We start from the raw sequence: 22,929 nt of genomic DNA, 5'->3' as shown, positions 1-22,929 counted from the left end.
CTTGGACAAGGGTGAGAGAAGTCATTTAGATTGCCTTAGAGTGGATTTTGGTTGCCAAGAATGCAAATTTTGAAGCCAAATGAGATTTTCGCTCCTGACCCTTCCAAAGGGTCCAGAGCGAAATTCTTAAGATCACCATTTTTCCTTGCAAATCAAGTCAAGATTTTGGTTTTTATACCCTGGAGAGGAGTGAGGCAAGATGTATAGAGTCTTGGAGGTAATTTGAAGTTGAAAGGATGGCAAAATAGCCCTAAAACAAGATTTTCGCTCCTGACCCTTCCGAAGGGTCCAGAGCGAAAATCCTAAAATCTACCTATTCCTTTCAAATTTATGCTAGGCTATGCCTAGACCGAGGTAAAAGATGCCCTTGAGATTGCCCTTGAGTTGATGGTTGTCTCCAAAAATGATGATTTTAGGCCAGAGGAGGAAAATCGCTCCTGACCCTTCCAAAGGGTCCAGGGCGAAAATCCTTCAATCACCTATTTTGCCTTGCAAAATCAAGTTAAACTTAGGCTGGATGAAAGAAGAGAAGTATTTCCTTGCCTTGTGAGGTGGATTGAAGTTGAAATGATGAAGAAGTGAACTACAAGCAAGAAATTCGCTCCTAACCCTTCCAAAGGGTCTAGAGCGAAAAACACTAAAACCATCATTTTCTCCAAATTTTGTGCTAAGTCAGGCCTATACTAGGGTGAGAGAAGCTATTTGGAATGCCTTGGAAAGATGTTTCACCTTCAAAAATGTGAATTTTGAGCTAAAATTGGAATTTCGCTCCTAACCCTTCCAAAGGGTCCAGAGCGAAATTCATCAAAATCCCTATTTTCTCCTTGTGTCAAGTCAAGACTTTGAGTCCCAAGGCGTAGTTGAGGTTGAAATGATGTTTCTTTGCCTTGTAGGATGAATTGAAGTGAAGGAGATGAGAAATTAAGACGTAAAGCTTGAATTTCGCTCCTGACCCTTCCAAAGGGTCCAGAGCGAAATTCTTAAAACCTCCATTTTTGCCCCAAATTTACATCAAGCTTGGTGTTGGTTGAGAATGAGGACGTCCTTTGGCATGTATCTAAGCAAGTATGATCACAAGGTGAGAAGAATTTGAGCCAGGAATGCAAAATTCGCTCCTGACCCTTCCAAAGGGTCCAGGGCGAAATTCTTATAGGGCCTGTCCCTAGAAAGACTCTTGAACAAACTTAATTTTGATGTCTTCTTGTTGATGATTTAAGGTATAAAATGCTATGTTGAAATGAATTTATTATGTGTCCTTAATCATCTTTTTGTTTGTCTTGCAGTTAAAAGGCGACCTTCTCCGGTCCAACATCAACAAGGACGACCTTCTCCAGCGCGGCATCAACAAGGACGACCTTCTCCGGTCCAACATCATCAGGAATGGCCTCTTCCAGTCCAGCATTCGAAGGAAAGGTACACCATCCATCCTGCACATCGAAGACAAAGGAAGTTAAAGCAAGGGTTCGTTGAAGAAGCAGACAGTTTTCGAAGAGTTAATTAAAGCTAGCTTCTTAGCAACATCAAATTGAATATCTAACATGTTACAAGTGTCAGACAAGGTGGCATCCCAGTCATCACTCCTCCAGTCGGATTGGTCCACCTCAGCATGCCCGGATTCAATGTACCTGACTCCTCAAAAATGGCACAAACTTCGATGTACCTACCTCGGTTATCCATTGGTCGAATATTCCAGAGAAGACATGTGTCCAAATAATGCAATTATTTCATTGGCCAAAATTGAGTTTGTTGTAACAAACCCTAATTAGGGTTTTCATTGTAAAATCTCGACCATTGATCTCAAGTTGATCTGAGCCATCGAATTGTATTGAGGGCACTATATAAGCCCTGGCTCTTCATTTGTAAAGGCTAATAGTTAGTCAATGGTTAGTTAATAGAGAATAGTTAGTCAATAGTTGATAGTAGGTGAATAGTTAGCTAATAGTGAATAGTCAGTTGATAGAATAGCAATTAGAGTAGAATAGCAAGAGAAGGCAAAGATTGTTGCCAAAATGTTGTTGTAAAAGACTTGTAAAACTTCATTGAAGAAATGGTGAAATCTATGGGTCGATTCAACAATTTGCATGGTCTTTATACTTCTCAGATTTGATTTCATGTTATTAGATGAGTGGAAGAAATGTGTTTGATTGATGGTGAAATTTGTATATCCATACTACTAGCAGTTTGTTGATTGCAGACTTGCCTTGTGTAGTCAACTGAAATCATTCAGCTTAAGCTTAACTTCAATTGTCGCTTCTTCACTGATATGCATCAACCTGATGGTGTCTATGCTTATAGCGATGATCTGAACATCATAAAAACTTTCCTCCAAAGATCGCACTAACCTTGTGGAGATGGTCTTGGGATGTCAAGACAAGACTTAGTTAGAATTTCATCAAAGGTCATTCATTGTTCCTACATTCTTAGTGTCAGAATTAGATCTTTCCCTCGCCTTCATCCTTTTTTCCCTTTTTTCAAAAAAGTCTAGGCTAGTGAAATCCTGTGATTCCAGCAAATCAGATGTTTAGGTTGTCAAGTGTAAGTCCCCTTGTGATTCCAGCAAAATCACATCATACCACAAAGAGCTTATCCACGAGTAGAGATCCTACATAACAGGAACCTTGAAGCTTCTCCGATTGATCCTTCTGCGATATCTTCAGCATTCGGGAGCTTTATTCAAGAGAGGATAAGGTACCTTTAGGTATTTTATTCTGTGTTTGGTCGTGTACAAAATACACATCAACAGTACCCTAACCTTTTGGTTGACCTACGGGAACTCGAATGATAGGTCAACCCTTTGCTCATCTCTTGTTGCCTAGAAAGAGGACATTACAGCAGTACCAACATGCCTTTATTTGGCCATCATCACAAATATCTTCAACAGATTTTCAGTGGTTTCCAAGGGTTAGCAATGTTTCTTACTGAGTTTTCAGCACTTTCAGCAGGATTTTCAGTGACTTTATTGCAGGTATTTAAGCACCTTTTGAGCACTTGGGCTTCATTGAAAGTATCTACAGCAGGTTTTTCGGTTTTTACAATATCTTTTTACAATTTTCAAGCATTCACAGCCAGTGTCTACAACAGTTATCACAGACTTTTAGTCATTACAGAGAGCCTTATCTTTTGCTTCACTCTTCATTTAAGGTGCTCTATGTTGATGGACTTTCGTCAGAGGGGATCATGTGGAGGTGATTGTACGTTAGGGTTTCCAGAACATTGAGTCCAAGATTTGCCACCAATGATTAGGATTTTAATCAGCTTTTGTCAAGCTAAGAGTGATTTCCACGGGTCATATTTGATGAAGATTAGGTGTGCAAGTTACTAGATTTGACAACATCAGGGTGATGTTTTATCAGGATTCAGCTGCGTAGTATTTGAGTCAGACTCATTGACCCATATATCACTGTGCAGTTTGAGTCAGATTCATTGATTTATATTTCATGAATATGGGTCAATGAATCAGTCTCAAATCTACACAGTTTATTCCTGATAAAACCTCATAATTTGACACACTACAAAAGATACCACCTACTTGTCGAGGTTAAATGTTTCAGTTCCCCAAGTATTGCATGTCACCAGAGGCAGATAGGGTTTGTAAGTGCAATCTGAGTAGGTATCAGATTAAGTCACAAGGATCGTTTGGTGATTTGTTAATGGTTAAGTTTCTTTTGAGGATTGCTGCCACAGTCAGAACAAGAGAACTGCATCAGTATCACTGAGAGGAGCAATTCACTATCAGACTGGCTATTTTATCCTTTGTCATTATTGGAAGAAAGTTATCCTGGAGGTTTATCTAAAATATGATATATTTAGTTGAGGTCTATTTAATGTTTTTCTTGTATTAGATGAAGTATTTAGACAATTTTGTATTTTGAACTTGCTTAGATAGCAAATGAACTATTATTAGCATAGGAACTTGAGTATGTTTTTTTATTTCTTTATCTGAAAAAATATTGCAAAAAACATGAGTAAGTGAAATTGGTAGTTAGTTTTGAAGAAATGATTATTTTTCAAGATTTTTGTGTGATCTTGTGTATGTGTTGATTAGATCAATTGAATTGCTTTTGTTGAAAACTGCAGGCTTTTTATTGCAGATTTCAGTGAGGTGTGTTTATTGTAGCTTTGTTTGCACTTCTCTTTGTTTGGTTTACTGAACCTTTTATTGAATTCAATTCAAGGTTTTGTAGTCTCTACTTTTTACTATAGTGTGAGCATTTGTTAGGTGACGGTTAATTTTTTCTTGGCCAATTGAGCGATAAGAGCCCTCTCATTAAATAAATATATAGTAACAAAAAAATTCACCCTCTAAATAGGGAAGTATGACGCTGCAGACCCATGAACTGGGGAAATATGAGGCTTCAGACCTGTGATCTGGGAATAGGGAGTACAGTCCAATCTATGACTACCAATGGATAAAAAAGGAATGAAGGTACTCTAATAACTGCTTTTTGAATGTAAGTGGAGAATAATTGACCTTTCGATTGTGGCTTGGAACCATTTTCATATCATAAATTTGTTTTAGCAATGTATAATATGAGAAGCAGAAGGCTTCTTAAAGAATTCAGCACTCGTAAAGGTCTACTACAGAAAGAGGAAGCAAAAATGTTGAAAATGCAGCAATATAATCCTCTAGTCAGGATAACCCCCTCTGCGAAAGAATTTCAGTCTATCACAATCAACATGGAAGAACCAAAGCTGCTTGCTGTGGTATCCCATCTGAGGTATTACCTGTCAGGATTACATTCAAGCTTTGGTACTTTGTTCCTAACCCAAAATAATGAAAATTTACTTCAGTTTTCATTGTACAGAGGTCATTTTGGTTCCATGTTAACAGGTTTTAAGAACATCCAGTATATAGTTTTGAGTTTTAATGGTAAATCCATATTGAAAATTTAGTATGATACTGAAGCATCTTTTCCTGGGTTGTGGTTTTCCCTCCTTAAATTTAGGTCTTCTTGAAGCATTGTATCCTTTTACTGGTAATTTTGTCAATTTTTTACTTTCAACCTATGTTACACCGAGTTTCTAGGATAGGGATGATAGGGGATGGGGGGATATGTTTTTTGAGTTCGTAATTTTTTGAGTCACTTTTGGGGATGGCTAGGGGATGGCAAATGGGACGATTGTATAAAAAATTGCGAAAATTTAAATATATAGGCAAATTTAAATATCCTTATGATAACATGGATAAATGATGCATATATACATTATAGAATCTTAATATATAACATTTGTGTTAAATTGAGAGTTCAGATGAGAGTCAAAGTCAAACAAATTAGCGAAGCTCAAACCTTAATTCAAATTGCTTTTAGAATTCATTGCCAATAGGCATGTGATATTGAAAAATAACATACAAGTTACAACAAAATGCCCAAAGGCTACAAGTTTCACTTTCAATTACAATATGAATATACAAAAAAAGGAAGTTCATTGCTGCCCCTAATCAACATCTCTCAACATTGCATCAAAGTCAAAGTCCTCCTTTGAATCACTGCCACTATTAGGGTTCACCTCATCCAATGGAACCTCAACCAATCCCTCTAGTGCCTTCTCCTCATCACCCTAGGCAATGTCTTTGGTATCAACACCCCATCGTAAAGCTGAAGTCATTTGATACTTTGGAGTCTGATGATCTTGAAGTTGAAGATCACTACGCATGACTAGTAGCTTCTTTGTTCGTCTAGAGGTAAGTCTATTCCTCTCAATGGAGTGGATAAAGCCATAGGTGGACCAATTCCTCTTTGCAGCAGAGTTATTGGCAACCTGTGAAACGAGGTGAATGGCAAGGATCTTTAACTATGGTGCATCCTTCTTGTGCCACCATCTGATAGGATCAGTCTGAGCTAATGTAGCTCTATCCAACCTCATCTTTTGTCTATTGAATGTTGGACCACATATTTGTGAAGGCAAGCCATTGTGTGCAAAGTATTGAAGACTCTTTGTTTGAATACATCTTTTGAAAATTCTTTCACCTCTTCATCATCAAATGGAGGCAACCTTCCATCCCTTCATGCATACCATTTGGGATTTTGAGCAAAGGCTGCCATATCAAAATGGGCTTAATATGTTGCTCATATAATCCCAAAGTAGGATCCTTAGCCAAAATTATTTGCTTTATCTTCCCAAGCATGTTGTCAAATGTCTCATGTATCTCTCCAAGACTAAGAGAGTCTATATCAACATATCTAATGACATCTACAAATGGTGAGATGAAAGAGCAAACGTATATGCCAAATGCAAGCAAAATGTTCAAAAGAATTAATTGACATGCTAGAAACTTAGAAAGTTGAAACAATGAAAAATAAAATAAAAATATTAAAATCGGAAATTTAATATGAAAATCAGCAATTTAATAATAAAATCAGCAATGTCTTACCTCATAATGGACCACCAATCATCATCAAGGATCTTTTGTTTGATGGTTTTTCCTTCAATAGAGCTTGAATTAGGCCATCTACTCCACTCCGAATTCACCATTATCAATTGTAGAGGCTCATGCACCTCAAGCATCCTCTCTGACAAAATGAAGCAACTCCTCTGAAAATGTCTTGAAGAGAGCGATGTGTGGTGGTTGCAAATGAACATTTGAATGTCTCTTGCTTCTTCCACCACTTGCTTTGCCCAATCTATTTTCCCTATGTCTTTTAATGCATTGCTCAATGCATGAACACGATATGGTGTCCTAAAGATGTACCTGTAAGCACCCTCCACCATCATACCAGGCAATTTGCACATGTGCTGAATCAGTGACCGCCTATACAACATTTTAGGCTCCGAAAACCTCTATGCAATGTAATGTCCCCAAATAGGGATTAACTTGTTTGTGCCCAAAACTAACAATTCCAATAATATAATTTACCCTTTAACAATGACATACTAAAGTAAATTCATTTAATTATTAATAACTTAGGAGATAATAAACAAATACATAGATTAGTGAACAACTATATTGTGATAAGCATTATAACTAGCTAACTATCCTATAACCAGTCATAGTTTAGTTCAGTAGGAAAACTCGAAAGGGCGCTAGTAAATTGCCCAACCTGACTAAGTCTGAGAGCACGCAACATTCAACCATGGCAATTCGTCTTTTGTCCCACAAGCGGCAGGAAGGTCCAACTATGACCAGTTCCATCCCTTGGGGTGGTGTACTTAGTTCGGGGGAGCCAGTAAACTGCATTTCCCTAGCTTATTTCCTCCAACTTACATTTGATTTATTATGGGATAAATACATGTATATATGTAGAAATATAAAATACGTAGAAATCAATATTTATAGATGTAAATAGGAATATTCAATAAAATACTTTAGACTTCATACCAAATCACTGATGCAATGCACAATGGCTTTATGCTTGAATCTATTCACTTATATCAGTTCTGGCCTTGTTTGATCTGCTTTTGTGAGTCCTGATGTTTATTGAATCGATTTCCAACGATCTTCGATCCATTTGCTTGATGATTGCTCCTTAATTATTGGTTTTTACCTTTAGTAGATTCCTATGTAATTCTGATTCTTTATTCTATTCTCAGTCTGCTTCTTCTAGACCTCGGAATTTCAATTTATACTTGTTATGCTTAGATTTCTTATTTGTATTTCTAATTCTGCCTGCCCCAATCCTAATTGGGTTTCATGTCCTTTTATATCCTTCAATTCCCAAGGGGTGTGACTTTTCACCTGGGGCTGTTTATTAATTAAGTGTTGGTGATTAGTTACCTTGGTTGGCCCCTTATTTAATCACTCAGTTTTCGATATTCAGATTGGGCATGAATGCCTATATATTTGTTTATATTTTGTCTTGTTTGTTCTATAATATTTTCTCCTCCTTAGGGCCAGCCTTAATACAAATTAGTGTGATTTTACTTATCTTCATATTGAGTCGGCCCTTTTTGTTATTATTCCTTGGACTTGCTACTAATAGGGGTTGCAATCTGATTTAGGGGTATGACATGCAATCTCTCAAAATGCTAAATTGGAAGTCTGCATCCTTACACTTCCCCGAACAATCCACAACTCTAAGAAAATAAGAGTCAGCAAGGCATGTGACTGATATTTATGAGTGGCCAATGTCTAATATCAGTCAGACATTCATCACAATAGAACAACCTGTCCTGATCCAAGTCTGCTTCATATATTCCATTAGCAAATTAACCTTAGAATACTCTTTGTCTAGGAGGGTTGTGCGTAGCTTATGATTTCCAAGTGGTATGAATGAGGGATCCATAGAGGCTACATCTGTAATCATTTGTTTGAAATAAGAGGAGCTGGCCACATGAAATGGGATGGCATGAGCATAAAAGAATTTGGCAATCAAAGAGTCTGTTGCATCCTGTGCTTGCACGTTAAACATAGCTTCAACTGTCCCTGGCCTCTCACCACCACTAATCTTCCTCTTTCCTCTTGTGCCAATTTCACTACTACCAACCGTGGATGGCATAGGCATAGATGATTGTCCACTTGCAAAAGAATGTATCGGCATTGTCACACCTTGAGACCTCATTTATGCCTCCACGTGCAAACTGTGAGCATGTATCTTCCCATTCTGTTTTATTTTTGGACAGACTTTAACTCCATGTCTTGTAATGCCCAAAAAATGAGATTGTACTTTTGTGTAGCTGCCTCTAAACTCTTTTTTGCAATGTGACCAAACCACACACTACTCCCTCTGAATTTTTTTCTTTGGTATCCACAGCTGTAACAAGTTGGAGAAGAGTTTTTTTAATTTTTTGTGGTTAAAAGGTCCTTTTGTATATTTTTCCAAGACTTTTGAAGGGCATTCAAATAGATTTGATTGCTGTCCATTTCCACTCTCAACTCTTGCACTTGTATTTGTTTAAATTTCTTCCACTTCATTGTCATTACTATCATTCTCACTGCTACTCTTGTTTTTTTGAGATTTAATGCAACTTTGAAGTGAAAAATGAAAGGAAAAAAAAATAGACATTTCTTGCTTCAAGCCTTGGAAAAAAATTCGAAAAAATAGAATAAAAGGATAAATGACTTACCTCTTTGAAGAAATTGCAGTCCCACTAATGATGGTGCCCTATATTTGATCTCTTTTGCAGCTGCTCTGTCAAACCCTGCTACAACTCTTTTAGTTTTCACAAATAAAACATGGAATGAAATAAAATGAAGCCCTTTTTCCTCTTTTAGGGTGAGCTGTGCCATGGGGGGCCCACCTAAGAAATTAGAAAAATATTTTTTTAAGTGTTTAAATGTTCTTTTTCATTGGGCAACTGTGCTTTATGCTGGGGATGACTGGAGGACATTACAGACGTGCCTAACATAAAGCCCAACCATCCCCATGTGTTGAGGGCTTTTTATGCTTGATTCGTTGACGGCTCGGGACATCTCTGAGGTGTCCCGCCATTCCTAGGATGTCCCGGAAACAGGGATGCATAGAAAACCCTTGGGGATGTAACCCTGGGTTTTCTTGCTTTCAACCAACTTTTTTGGAACCTATAACAATTTTTTCTATTCACATTATTGAATTCTTGGAAGTTTAGAGACATAGATGAAAATTGTATAATATATTTCGATGTGCCTGTATTTGCTATTCAGATTTTCAAAGCTCTCAGGCACCCTATTGGATTGTGGTGCCTTAATAGCAAATTTTCAGTACCATGTCATTCCTCTATCCAAGATTCATATGATCTTAGAAGCATAAATATTGCATTTGAATGCATTCTCCATTAGTTTTCTGTTGCAGAGTACCTATATATGAGGCACCATAAATTCTGAAGCTAAGCATTGGAATTAGAAAAGGGCGAAACAATATGCTTATATTTTCTTGATGTTTTTTTTGTCTTCATTACATGATGTTTTCCTGTTGTGTTCATCCTAAACTTTGGTTGATAACCTGATAAGCACATTTCATACAAAGTAAAGTACTTAAGTTCCTTGCTATCACAGCACAGAGCTGCACCCTGTGGTAATGGGCCATATGGATGCATTTTTACTTATGCTCACTATCACATATAACATATTTTTTCTTATCACCAAAAGCTCTGTAGATTTGCATTTTAATATATATGATATAGTGAGGAAACGCTTGTATTCTGACACAATATTCCTCTTTCATTGGCATTGGATCTAAATAAAAATAATTCTTAATTTTATCTTACATTTTCATGTCTTTGTAGAATTAAAAATTGGCTCTTTAATGTGGACACTTCTAGGATATTATATCATGGTGGTTACATTACTATGCTAAGGTTAATAATATTTACCAGGGGACATGGGTATTGTTACTGGTACAAGGACGGGTGTCAATCAAATCATGGTACACAAGTAAATGAACAAGGAGATGTCTATATCATATATAAATATAATTACTAAAAATCATGGTGTGGAGACAAACATATGTTACAAACCATGTCACATGTTTTCAAACCGTATGAGTAAACATAAGTTTAACTTGCAAGTCGCTAAACCCAAGTTGCAAACAAAAACTCGCTGGTTTATGGATGGAAACTCTAAGGTTTCAAGCAAGTCCGAAAGGAAAAATTTCAACAGGTTGAAATGTTATAATGACGGGTTGAAATACAATAGCATGTTGAAACACGACGAGAATAGGTTGAAATGTGTCGACACAGGTTAAAATGCATGTCCATTGTTAGTGCCTTGCTAGGTATTCATAATGGTAGGGTTTTGGGACTAATGCACAACTCCATGTTGGCAACGTTTTTATTATGCATTTGAGAAATTGCAAAAAGGTACATATGTAAACATTCAATGATTTACTTAAATACCCAATTAACTCAATCAATATCCATTTTATACCATCTATTATTATATTAAGATACTATAAAAATACAAACAAACTTCTAATATATTATTAATTTAAATAGAAAAGAAAACCTTTAAAATAAATTTAATGGAGGTGGTCACCGTCAAATCTTGTAGGCCAATCTTTTGTATTTGTATCCACTATTTGGCTTCACATGATGATGCGATTTTGTAATCCATATGTATTCAAGAATCAAATGTAATAGAAATCACTTCTTCATGTTCTTTGGACTCATTAGATATATTTTGTAATTGAATTTTGCAAAACAATTGTTTTTTAAAGAAATTTTAGTATTTTTTAAGTTGCCGAGTTTTTTGCCGAGTCAAAATTTCTGGGCTTGCTGAGTACTCCGAGTACAAGTTTGCAAACTATGGAGACAGGTATGTAGCCCATGTTCTTATAATGGAGTTTGCTGGCAACTATGGGCTCCCTAGATTCTTGCAGAGAAAGGCATTTTCATAAGTAGTTATGCAGTCAGTTTTTACCCCATAAGAGGACAAAATGTAATCTGGAGTGTGGAGTGACAAGATTTGGAGAGGCCTGAGGTCTAATTACATGTTTTTTATGTTTATTACATTTGAGAAAGTGGGATGATCATTAGCAGTTTAGAGTATATGCTATTTATCTATTGAAATATATCTTTCACCATTATTTAAAAAAAGAATCAAAGCTATGGAATTAATATTGTGTTGGCCTACCCTATGAATGATGACAAAAATATCAGGAAAAGGATGCCCAACTTGTAGAATATAATGGCTACAAGGGATCCAATCAATCACCCAATCGATGTGTATGCTAATGCTAGGGTCCAATACTGGCATACAATTTGCCAGCTTCATTCTGACTTATTTGAGTGGTGGCTGAATTCTGACTTATTTGCCAGCTTCAGGTTGAGAATGACCATAAAGCTATGCTGCTGAAGAACTATTAGTAAACCATTAGGTCAGTTCATTTGAGGAACAGACTGCGCAAACCAACTTGAAAAAAAAGTCTATATATAGTATTAGTTTTTATCATTTATCCAAATATCTTGTACACCTGGAAATCAGATGTATATATATGTTTAACATGAATAAAGATATAGGTTTGTATTTTGGATTGGTAGAAGCTCATCAATTAAATTGAGTCTTTCTTGTGATGTATAATAAACATGTGAAATGATTTCAGGATGGGTTAACAACTGAGGAAAAAACTGCTCAAGAACCACAGGAGTTACAAACAATGCAGGTTTGTTTGTACTTTAACCTATTTTCGTTGAAGGTTTTATTCTTAAATAACACTTTTCTCAGGCTGACTAGTTTTATGTAACAGATGACAGATGTTCGATGTTCAATTTGCACAGAGAAGAAGGTTGGTGTTAGAGATATCATACATGTTGGATATGGAGATCGTTATCAGGTTTGACACATATTCTGCTACAAATTTTGTAAAATCAGATTTGAATTCATTAAATTGACAGATCATTCTTTTTGTTGAGCTAATAAGTATCTTACTCTTTACTAGTTGTTTTATTGTAAATAAAACAGAAAGTGCAGTCTAGTTTTAGATTTGCAGGGAGGTTGTACATAATTAGGCTGAACATCATGGATATTGACTCTGGAGATGATTTGTGCTGTTTTCAGTTGGAATGCTTGAAGTGTGGCAATTTATGGTATGCATCGAGAGATTCAATCTCTTCGTTGACAATAGAACCAGTAAATCCTGTTAGTCCAGTTGGTACAGCACCTTTAGCAACCACAAAGTTCGATGAAATTGAAAAAGTGATTGGTAGTTCTCGGGAATCAGAGAAACCAGCAAATGAAGAGAATGTAAAGAAAGAAATACCAGCAGGGATACCTGTTATAGATCGTCAGAGTGCTGCTGGTGATGTTGTCATGGTACCCTCTGATTCAAAGCCTTTGGAGACTAAAAATACAAAATCCTACTGATATTGCAGGAAAAAAATTGTATACATTGTAGAAATCAAGTTTTATGGAAGTGTAACAAAAAGGTTTGTCATCTCTGTATATTCTGTGTATTTTTTTGGCAAAATGAATAGAAAGTAGAAATGAATAATGTAGTTTGTCCATGAAATGGAGAGTTTGTATATTCATCTGCCTTTTGATATTAAATGACAGCTTATCGGGTGGCTAAAATTGAAAACCCTGGGATGCTTATAATATTACATATACAAGGCAATATAGCTATGCTTGAAAACTGAATGGAAAAATATTGGAACGCACAATGAGTTCAATACAACTTCTGTGAAAGAGTATGTGGTGGGGGAGTTCAAGATCCTACATAAATTCGCTAATTTTCATATACTATTTATTACTGCCGATAACATAGTATTCTAAATTTTTATGGTTTTGTGGGTCCCAAGAGCTGTCAGAACATTTCAGTAATGTTTGTTGTTAAGTACTGGGAAGGAAAAAATAAAGCTAGTTGTATGTGTAACCAAAGAGGTCCAGTTAAAATGCTCCCTAGACAAAATGTCAATGCTGAAATAAGGATGTAATTAGAATATGAAATGTACTTGAAAATTTTAAAGAAATAGGTGAAGTTAAACCACAGAAATGGGTTTAACTATAGCTGAGACACCTTTAATTTTTAACAAAATGGTCTACTACGCTAAGTGGAAAGGAACTAAATTCTAAAATATGAAACAAGCATGGAATGCCTTGTCTTGGTGCAAAAACTATTCAAAAGACCATATGAAGTTTACTGTTGAATGAATTTTAACTACTGCTTAGGTCACTTCAACCGTAGCACCACTAAACACCTCTTTTAAATTGATTGCTATTGTTCAAAGTAATCTTAAACGTTGCATCAAAGCAAGAAAGACACTGGAAGGACATCTAGGGAACATTGTGTGTGACCGGGCCAATATATTCATAGGCTTCATTATCTTCTGCATGGGAAGCTGAAAACCCTTTCTTCATATGAATGTGTAACCTGATTACTGAAATTATTTTTATCTGGTCAAACATGTTTACTTTTTATTGGTGCATGGAATGACACACACATCCTACAGCAACACATGATACGGAATGGTTGCCTCATCTATCAGATATGAATGTGTAACCTGATTACTGATATTATTTTTCTGGTCAAGCATGCTTACTTTTTATTTGTGCATGGAATGAAACACATGATATGGAATGGTTGCCTCATCTATCAGAAGGGGTAGAAGAGAACTAGGAGACGCACACTAATCCTTACAGTTACAGGAAGTGAACTGGGTTACAGTCTTAGTAATGCCGTTCTGGTTATCTTGGGTTTTTAATAGACTAATGGCAGAAACAGTTCTTTTGAACTGTCAGCTCAACTTTTTGTACTTATGTAAACTGGCAGAAAGAAACAACAAACTTGGTTTGACGATAAAAAGTTAGATTGGACATAGATTGGGGTAAACGGAAATTATAATATAATGAATCACTTTTAATTTTAGAAGAGTTAGATTGAAAGTATATGATGTTAGATTGGCTGTATAAATGTGAACCAATTTAGATAAATTGTTCGTTGAGATTGTTTGATGCTGTGTAGAACAAGAAGAGTGCAGAATAGAGGGATTAATACTTTATGATGCCTGAACTGGGATTAAGGGTACATCACCTCCCATACATGAAACAAATTGGGTTTGCAGATTTGATTTTGTAGCTGAAGGAAGCCAAGGGAATAGCTTTTTCCATGTGGATGCTGCTAACGTTTAAGACTAACAAAGATGTGTTAGTCATGTTGTATTGTGAGAATGTAATCTTTTCATTTAACAGGAGGTGAACTAGGACATAATTTGGAGAACAATAATTATTGCCCACAGTTGTAGGCATTATATTCCATTCAGGGATCAATTTTAATATAATTTTCCTTAAATATTTTTAATGATGGATGATCTTGTTAAATCTTCCATGATGAAAATCTTGGCTTAAATTTTAAACTATTTAAGCATCGAGAAGGGTATGTGTATATAATAACTCCTGCATGTCATCTGGCTATTCAGGCCAAAGTTCTGGTTGATAATGGCATAGAGTGGTCTGACAACAATGCAACCTGGATAAAAAGGGATTGTTATGGGTTCTCACCCATAGTAAAAGATAGTGATGCAAGATGCAACAGTATCTATCATTAGTGAAGGAGTGCTGGGCCGAATGATCGTATCTTAAATGTCTGTAACTCCATGAAAGGTTCTGAAATTGCATTTCAGATTCATCTTGCACTTCAAATATTTGCATATTTTTGCTTGCATATATATCTTTTCACTGCAAATTTAGAAAAAGGGTCTTATAATAGCAGTTAACTAAAAGTTGTGACATTTGGCTGAAATTTTTTATTGCTCTAGAATAATATTTTAAAAGCAGCTCTCCATCGTTTTAGTCAGGCACCAGCAAATCTCCTTCATTCCCTCAGTACTATCTTTTATATGCAATGATAGGGGAAGCTTCAGGCCAGGTGAGGTCATCTGAATCTCCCTCCCCTAAACCAAACACGATGACAATGACAGGAGAAAGCACACATATTCGAAACATGGTGTCACTAGATTAGTCTTTTAAATCTGAATGATTCAAATTTTGGTTGTAGCAAGTCAACATGACCATTTCAAACCCTAGAAACGTAAAATTGTAGTATCAAGGTTCAGTCAAACATTAAAATGTCTGAGGATGAACTTTATGGGATTAATCCTGTAACTATCAGGTTAGTACATTGATAGTTACAGCAAATCTTATTTTTGCCACATCAATTCTTTAATTCAGTCCATGCGCTTCGAAAACCATAATTGACATAATGAATATCAAATTGATAATTCTTTATTTCTTTATTTTTGCATTAGATTAAGAGGTAGCCACTAACTGTATTTATAATCATCAATAAGATCAAATTGTAAAAAATTCTGTTCGTGTTGTATGATAGTGTGACAGGAGCAACTGTTTAAATATTGTATGGTAGTGTGATGAATTTTTTTTAATTAAATGTGTAAGAATCTTATAATGGGCTCTAACCCGATCGCATTCAAACCCTATCTTATAGAAGGGACTACATAGAATCATCACACATGCAATACTACATTTCATCCTTCTTACTCCTAGCTCAAGTCATATCATGATCACTCGGTTGTAACTTAAAACCTTTTCCTTCGCTTTTAACTTTTTTCCAGCTTGTAGACGCTTTATTTACTTCATGATCTATGTATGAGATTGAATAGGTTGATTTATAGTTGCTAGTGTAATCAATTCTCGCTTACCACAGATTTTAGGCATAGTTGAACTACTCGCCATTAGCAACAACTTGCGAAGGCTTGAAAAAAAAACTCGGGAAAAACTCGGCCAATAGTCGGCAAAAAACTAGGCAATTTAAAAACTCACTTAAATTTAATTAGAAATGCATTTTTTTTGCAATCTCCAATGAGTCCATAAATGAGAACACAAAAGAAACAAGCTAAGTCTAGATATATTTAAATGCAAAGTGGGTACAAAATCACATCCTCGTGAGGAATGTTGATGGCTGGAAGCAAAATAGTAAATAGTTTTTGTAAAACTAAAAGTAAATACATCATTACAATTATATCTTCGTCTTCCCAGCTCTAGTAAAAACTAGGGGAGAGGTAGAACTAGAGGGTCCGGTCTTAGAAGTCTGTTGTGGGTGTGACTGTGCCTCCTCGCTCGATATGTTTGGCTCAGGGTATGGCTCTTCCTTTATCCTGGATGAAGCTATGTCTCTACTTGCTCCTGACACTGACAATGACTCCTCATCCTCCTCAATGTCATCCAGTGTGAAACCAAATCGCCCCCCCTCCATAGCCCGCCTCTCCAAATTAGTGATGTCATCCTCTGTAAACAATGGAGGTTGTTCCTGTGATGTCCAATCATTGTAAGGATCTATATCATCCAAGTCAATTAGACCAGCTGGTGCTTCCTCTACCTTATGTGCAACCAAAGATTATATTGTACAAAGACAATGTCATTGAGGCGGTTTTGCGCTAACTTGCTCGTCTTCTTCATGTGGATGGCTTCAAACAAGATCCAATTGCGCTCACAATTGGATGAACTACAAGGTTGACATAAGATTTTGAGGGCAATTTTTTTGAGATTTGGGGTATTTCCACCCTAACTTTGCCACCAAACATCTGCAAAATAAAAAAATATTGAAAAGTTAGAAAGCAAAGAGAAAAGCGAAAACATAATTTATCAATTTATCAATCACTTTAGACCCCAAAATCCAAATGGAAAATGTTATACCTGGGGATTGAGTGGTTCTTTTTCTCCAGACCAGCTTTGAAGAGAATAGCTTACCCCTTGCTTCCTCATAATTTTGGAGTTCGGCCACAACAAGGTTTATCACTTCAACCTCGGGTATCATCCTTTGAATGCATGTAGTGAGGCCCTCCATGACATCTCCATTAGGATCCGAGTTAGAACCCTCAAACATAAAACGAGGGTTGAGGAAGTACCCCGCTGCATGAATGTGTTGGGGGAGCTGATTGTTCCACTTATTAATAATTTCCCGAATGGGATAAAATTTGAGTCCATCCCCCTTGTAGTAATTTTTGATAGACTCTTTGGCCCTGTCCATGGCCTCATAAATATAACCCATTGGGGTTTTATCCCCATCTTCCAAGCGAAGAACTCTAACCAAGGGCTCTGACACTTACAATTGAAAAATACAAATTATAATAGGATTAATGAATGAAGTTTTGAAGTTACCTTCACAATCTCTGCAACCTTTTCTGCAAAATGGTTGTCGAAGACTATGCATGTGATACCCTTTCCTTCAACCTTCTTTGAATAAGGTGAGTCTAGCCATGTTTGACTCACAAACATTTGTTTCAAAGAAGTCAATGCAACAAGAATGCTTTGCAACATCAAGAAAATTGTTGCAAACCTTGTGACATTGACTCTCACCAAATCTCTCCCTTGGGTGTGCTCTCATCAAATGTAGAACCCAAGGGTGATTGCAAATGTATTTCGTGATCCTTCTTGCATCTTTCACAACTCGAGTCACCCAATCAAGTTTTCCTGTGTCCTCCAAAAGAAGGTCAAGGACATGTGCTGCACAAGGTGTCTAAAAAATATTGGGGTGCCTATCTTGGAGGATTCTACCTGCAAGGAAAAACGCTGCTTAAAAGAGACAACAAGAAGAAAGTACAAGATACTCCTGTTGTAAAAGAAAAGCTTACTACAAGTGAGATTACTCCAAAAGAATAAGTTATTGCTAAAGGTGATAATTCAAAATGATTCTACCTATTGCCACATATGTTGCTGCATTATCTGTGATTATTTGCACCACATTCTCTACTCCCACCTCCATGACAATGTGCTCCAACATTCCAGCTAATGTTTCTACATTTTTCATCTTATTGGAGGCATCAACTGATTTCAAGAACACCACATTGTCCTTGCAAGCAACCAAATTATTATTAATAGTGCGATTTTTGCCATCTGTCCACCCATCGGAAATAATGGTGCAGACATATTTTCTCCATTCATTTCTTTGGTCCTCCACCACTTCTTTTGCCTTATCAACTGCATTTGTGAGTTACCTACAAGAACAAAGTGAAATTAGGTCTTAGTACACAATTTTGATTTAACAAACAAGAAAAAAAATTAAAAAATGAAATCAAGTAGACTATTTACTAACCTCCCACCCAAATACTTGCGAGAAGGTGCCTTGTACCTTTTTCCTACAACTGTCATTGCGGTCACCAAATTTAGCCATTTTCTCCATTCATTTCTTTGGTCCTCCACCACTTCTTTTGCCCTATCAACCACATTTGTGAGTTACCTACAAGAACAAAGTGAAATTAGGTCTTAGTACACAATTTTGATTTAACAAACAAGAAAAAAAATTAAAAAATGAAATCAAGTGGACTATTTACTAACCTCCCACCCAAATCCCTGCGAGAAGGGGCCTTGTACCCTTTTCCTACAACTATCATTGTGGTCACCAAATTTAGCCAATAAGGACTGCCTACCACATTGAATGGGATGTTGTTGAAGTATAAAAATTAAGCACATGCAATGTCTGTTTTCTCATGTACCTCCCTATCCCATCTAGTGGACTCTAATGATGGTTGTGCTCTAGGTGTGTTCCTGGGCACAAAATAACTACCTATAGACTGTCTCTGATGGTGATATAGCAGGTACTCTACTAGAGGAAGCAAAAGTGATGGTCGAGGTGGTGTTGGGTTTGCTGATACGTGGGCCATGACGAGAGCCAACTATGCCCTGAAGTGCTTTTTCTTCTTCTTCTTCAATGTCAATTGAAGCACCTTGAGATTCAGCTATGGCCGCTCTCATGGCTAGTTTTGCTCTCTCCCTTTGCAATTTCTTCTCTTCCCCAGTTGAAAGTAAGACATTAATGCCTCTTTTTATTTCTTCGGTCGCTCCATGACATACTCTAACATCATGCTTCTCGATGCCTGCAAGGTGGTATTTGAGATGCTTTATGCCTCCATGAATTACTTTTTTCACATTTAATGCAAATCACCAACCCAGGGTCTGGTCCTTCATAGGCATACCTCCAAGCCCTATCTTTAGCACCCTTAGGACGGGTGCCTATGTATCCAGATGGGCATGGTTCTAGTGGCCAATTATACCTTCAATTTTCCATACTCGATTAATGGTTAACTGTTAACCTACACACACAAAGTGAAAGACAAAGTTAATATTTTAGTTTAACAATTTAACAAACTATCTAAATTAGTTTAAATAATTTTAGGCATCATTCAAAATTTAAAAAACAAAAAAATATTGGGTTTTTTTTTTTTTTGAAAAACTAGAGATTCTTAAAAAAAATAGTGAAAAATTCAACAAAACTTGTCAAAAATAGTGTTAAATCTCGTTTCAATGACTCAAAAATATTTTGGACTACTTAGGAATGATTTTCTATTAATCTAGATGCAACAAAAAATAAATAAAATGTTTAAAATAAGTATAGAGAAAAATTAGAAAACCTATATAGGAATCTGATTTTCCTTCAAAAACCACCTCAAATCTACTTGGAATTGGCAAGATTAGGTGGAAATCAGTTTGCAAGTGTGTTGGAGTGTGTTTTCGCTCTTCTCAGGAGAAAACCAAACATAAAATGATGAAATAAAACAACTTTTGGCCATTTTTTGCTTTTGTACACGGGCGGACGAGTTTTTAACAAAAACTCGGCAAGTTTTGCCTGGCGAGTAAAAGTCGTATTCACTCACTAGGCAAAACTACTCGCCGAGTTTTTGCTCTGGTGAGTAAAAGTCGTATTTACTTACCAGACAAAACTACTCACAAGTTTTTAACTACTCGACGAGTAGTTCATCTATGCTTTTAGGGATCATAGAATCGGTATCAATAAAATCTATTTGAAGAGGTTCACATATAAATTGTCTTGAAATTATGCTTCGGGAGATAGATTCGATTAATTGAAATTTAGAAGATGAAATCTTACCCTTACCATCAATGGGTTGAACTATCACATTTACAACTCGACCTAAATTGCCGTCTTGTATCATCAAGCCAACACCCTTTAATACAACTCCAACATTATCTGATTCTAAATTTTAGGGAATACCTACTGTGCCATCTACAAATTCTACTAATTCCATTGTTGTTACATTATTTTAGATTGAAAAATATAGTGATACACTTTATATAGTTGGTTAGGATCAATTTGATCCATTCAATTTTAAATATATATCAAAGTCTTGATTGTTCAACAATTTATTAAAAATGTAAGACAACCAATATAAAATAAAACAAAATCTCTTGGTCTTTGAGAATGTCCTTAACATAAAGGAGTATGTGCTAGGGTGTATATGTGACTCGTTTGGATCATTAGTTGAAATGGACCAAGAAATTTTTATAACAAGAATTTTCCTTTTGTTAAAAAGTATAAATCTAACATCTACTCTTATCGGGGATAAAATTTACGATTTCAATTGATGCAAATCCAATCACTTTGATGTGGGATGAAAAGTACCTCGTTATTGGTAGTGAATGGTCTTCGATCCATTGAGGAAACAATGCAAATTGAAAAAACATAAAGATTTTGTTCATATTGTTGTGAGAACAAACAAAAGATTAGTTATCTTTTTGGGAATTACTAGGAGTGTGTTCATATTTATTGATAGGTATTTGGATTATGCAATCCAATGTGGCTAATGCTTTGTTAAAAAACATTTATAATTAACGGTGTGGGGAATTTTGGACTCTTATAAGGAAATCTAGGTTTTTATTGGGTAACAAGTATTTTTGAATTCAAAATTTGTCTCAAAAATTAAATGAATTGATTGCCCTTGATGGGGTTGGTTCATTATTTGTTACTTAATGTGCTTTTCTCTTATTTTCAGGTCCAATAGCCAAATTTGCACAATTCCCACTTCATTTATGGTTACCTGATGCAAAATGGCTATCTAGAATGAAGTAATCCCTTACACAATTTTCTTTCTCCCACAAAAAATAGCAAAGGTTGAGATAGGCTCAAAAGCTCTTATTATTTGTAACAAATGGTATCTAATTGGTTCAATTTATTAATATTTTGTTGCATTTTCGTTGTGTTATTTTTTTCTTAATGACCATTGAGAAACCATATGAAATGAATTTTTCTAAAATTTTATGTACGATTTTGGAATAGAAATGAAAATTGTGATGTTCCTATGAATTATAATTATCCAACAATTCAAATACAATTGATATAGTTTAAGCACAATGTAGATATGGTTTTTTAGGATGGATTCTTTTTTTCCTCAACCTATAGGGTTTTTGAGGATGGATTGCCCTTTGATTTACTAGAAGCAAAAGAAGAATTGGTATCCGGTTATTAAATTGAATAATCATGTATGAAATTTGGTTTATTTTATGTTGCTTCTTACATAAATTTATTAGCTTCTTCATTCTTTGTAACAATTTTTTAATTTGGTAGATGAAACTCATCAATTGCATTCATTACCCAGTTTGAATGAGATTCTATTTCTAGAAATAATAGGGTCATTAATACAACAATCAAGATTCTAATTATATTAGTTGAAGCCTACTTGTTCTTATTTATTTCTGTGACAACAAGTTGCCTAGATAACAAAGGATCAATTATTGAATTTGGGTGAAAATTTGTTTTGCCTATTGCTTTGGGTAATTTACTACTGACAACTTTTCCAACTTATTTTTAATTGTGACTAACCCTCATTTCTACTTCATGAAGAGTTATTTTCAATTCTGCATTTATCTAGATTGAAATAGATCAAATCTATGAATTTTTTTTTTTTTTTTTGAAATGACTATAAAAGAAGATTTTATACATTCTCTCAATGGTGATTGGGTTTGTGAATTATATTGAACAAACAATATATTTAAAAATTACAGGTACATGACAAATATAATTGTTTTATTTCTAAAACTCAGCTTCACTTATCATAAGTTTTCTTTAACTTAATAAATATCTTGTCATTCTACTAAAAATAAAAAGTAGAAGCTTTTTCTAGTCAAATCACACCATCTCTATAATAGGTAAATGATTTTTTCTTCCTTAAGCCATTATGATTATCTGCAATAATAAATTCATTATATTTGTGAAACTATTGTCAATAAAATTGTCATTTTTCTAAAGATTTTATAAATTTTAAATTTAATAATTTTTTTCATTTTCCATACAGAAACGATTTTATGAAAATTTTATTTTCCAACACACAATATTATAATAAATGGACTTTGTTATGATTGTGAGTATGTGAACATTATAATATTTTCCAAGTAAAGAGAAATTAGGAATATTTCAAAGAAATGTTCATTAAATTTATTGATGAACGATCATTTTTTATTTTTTTTGTTGGTTTGATGAACAATCATTCTTATCTAAAATGTTTCTATATATTTTGTAAACATGATAAGGCTTGCAATGGTTTACTTGTGAACCCAATGAGCAAATGCAAGTGAAAGGATCATTGCATGCATAATGAGAAAAAAATGACAATTGTGTGTGGATACCCATTATTACACATAATATATTGAGTATATAAAATATAGTCAGATTGATTAATTTGTACCACAAAATTTTATGGATTTGTAGATTTCGCTCAATTTCACAATTTGATCAACACTATAAACCCAAATAAGATAATATCATCAAATTAGATTGAGAAAAAATAAAATCTTGAAATAAGTAAAGAAGTATGAAATACTCATTTGTCTTTATG

The 22,929-nt window shown here is 35.2% G+C and overlaps 1 protein-coding gene across 2 annotated transcripts in view; it reads left to right on the top strand.

Annotated features, from left to right (window-relative positions):
- Positions 1-21,411, top strand: part of LOC131030603 (uncharacterized) — a 139,661-nt gene extending 118,250 nt beyond the window's left edge. The window contains exons 6-9 of one of the 2 annotated variants that reach the window (XR_009102925.1): positions 11,955-12,014; positions 12,099-12,185; positions 12,410-12,777; positions 21,091-21,411. Coding sequence is in view for 1 of the 2 variants with exons in the window: in XM_057961473.2 (XP_057817456.1) it covers positions 11,955-12,014; positions 12,099-12,185; positions 12,410-12,715 (453 nt within the window). In the remaining variant the exon portion in view is untranslated. Of the gene's footprint in view, positions 1-11,954; positions 12,015-12,098; positions 12,186-12,409; positions 12,989-21,090 lie in introns of those variants that run through there. The other variant, XM_057961473.2, reaches the window with a different exon arrangement.
- Positions 21,412-22,929: the final 1,518 nt, after the last annotated feature.

Source organism: Cryptomeria japonica, chromosome 4 (assembly GCF_030272615.1).
Source record: "Cryptomeria japonica chromosome 4, Sugi_1.0, whole genome shotgun sequence".
NCBI lineage: Eukaryota > Viridiplantae > Streptophyta > Pinopsida > Cupressales > Cupressaceae > Cryptomeria > Cryptomeria japonica.
The sequence above is the reverse complement of the archived record's forward strand: the minus strand, read 5'-3'. Positions and strand labels throughout refer to the sequence as shown.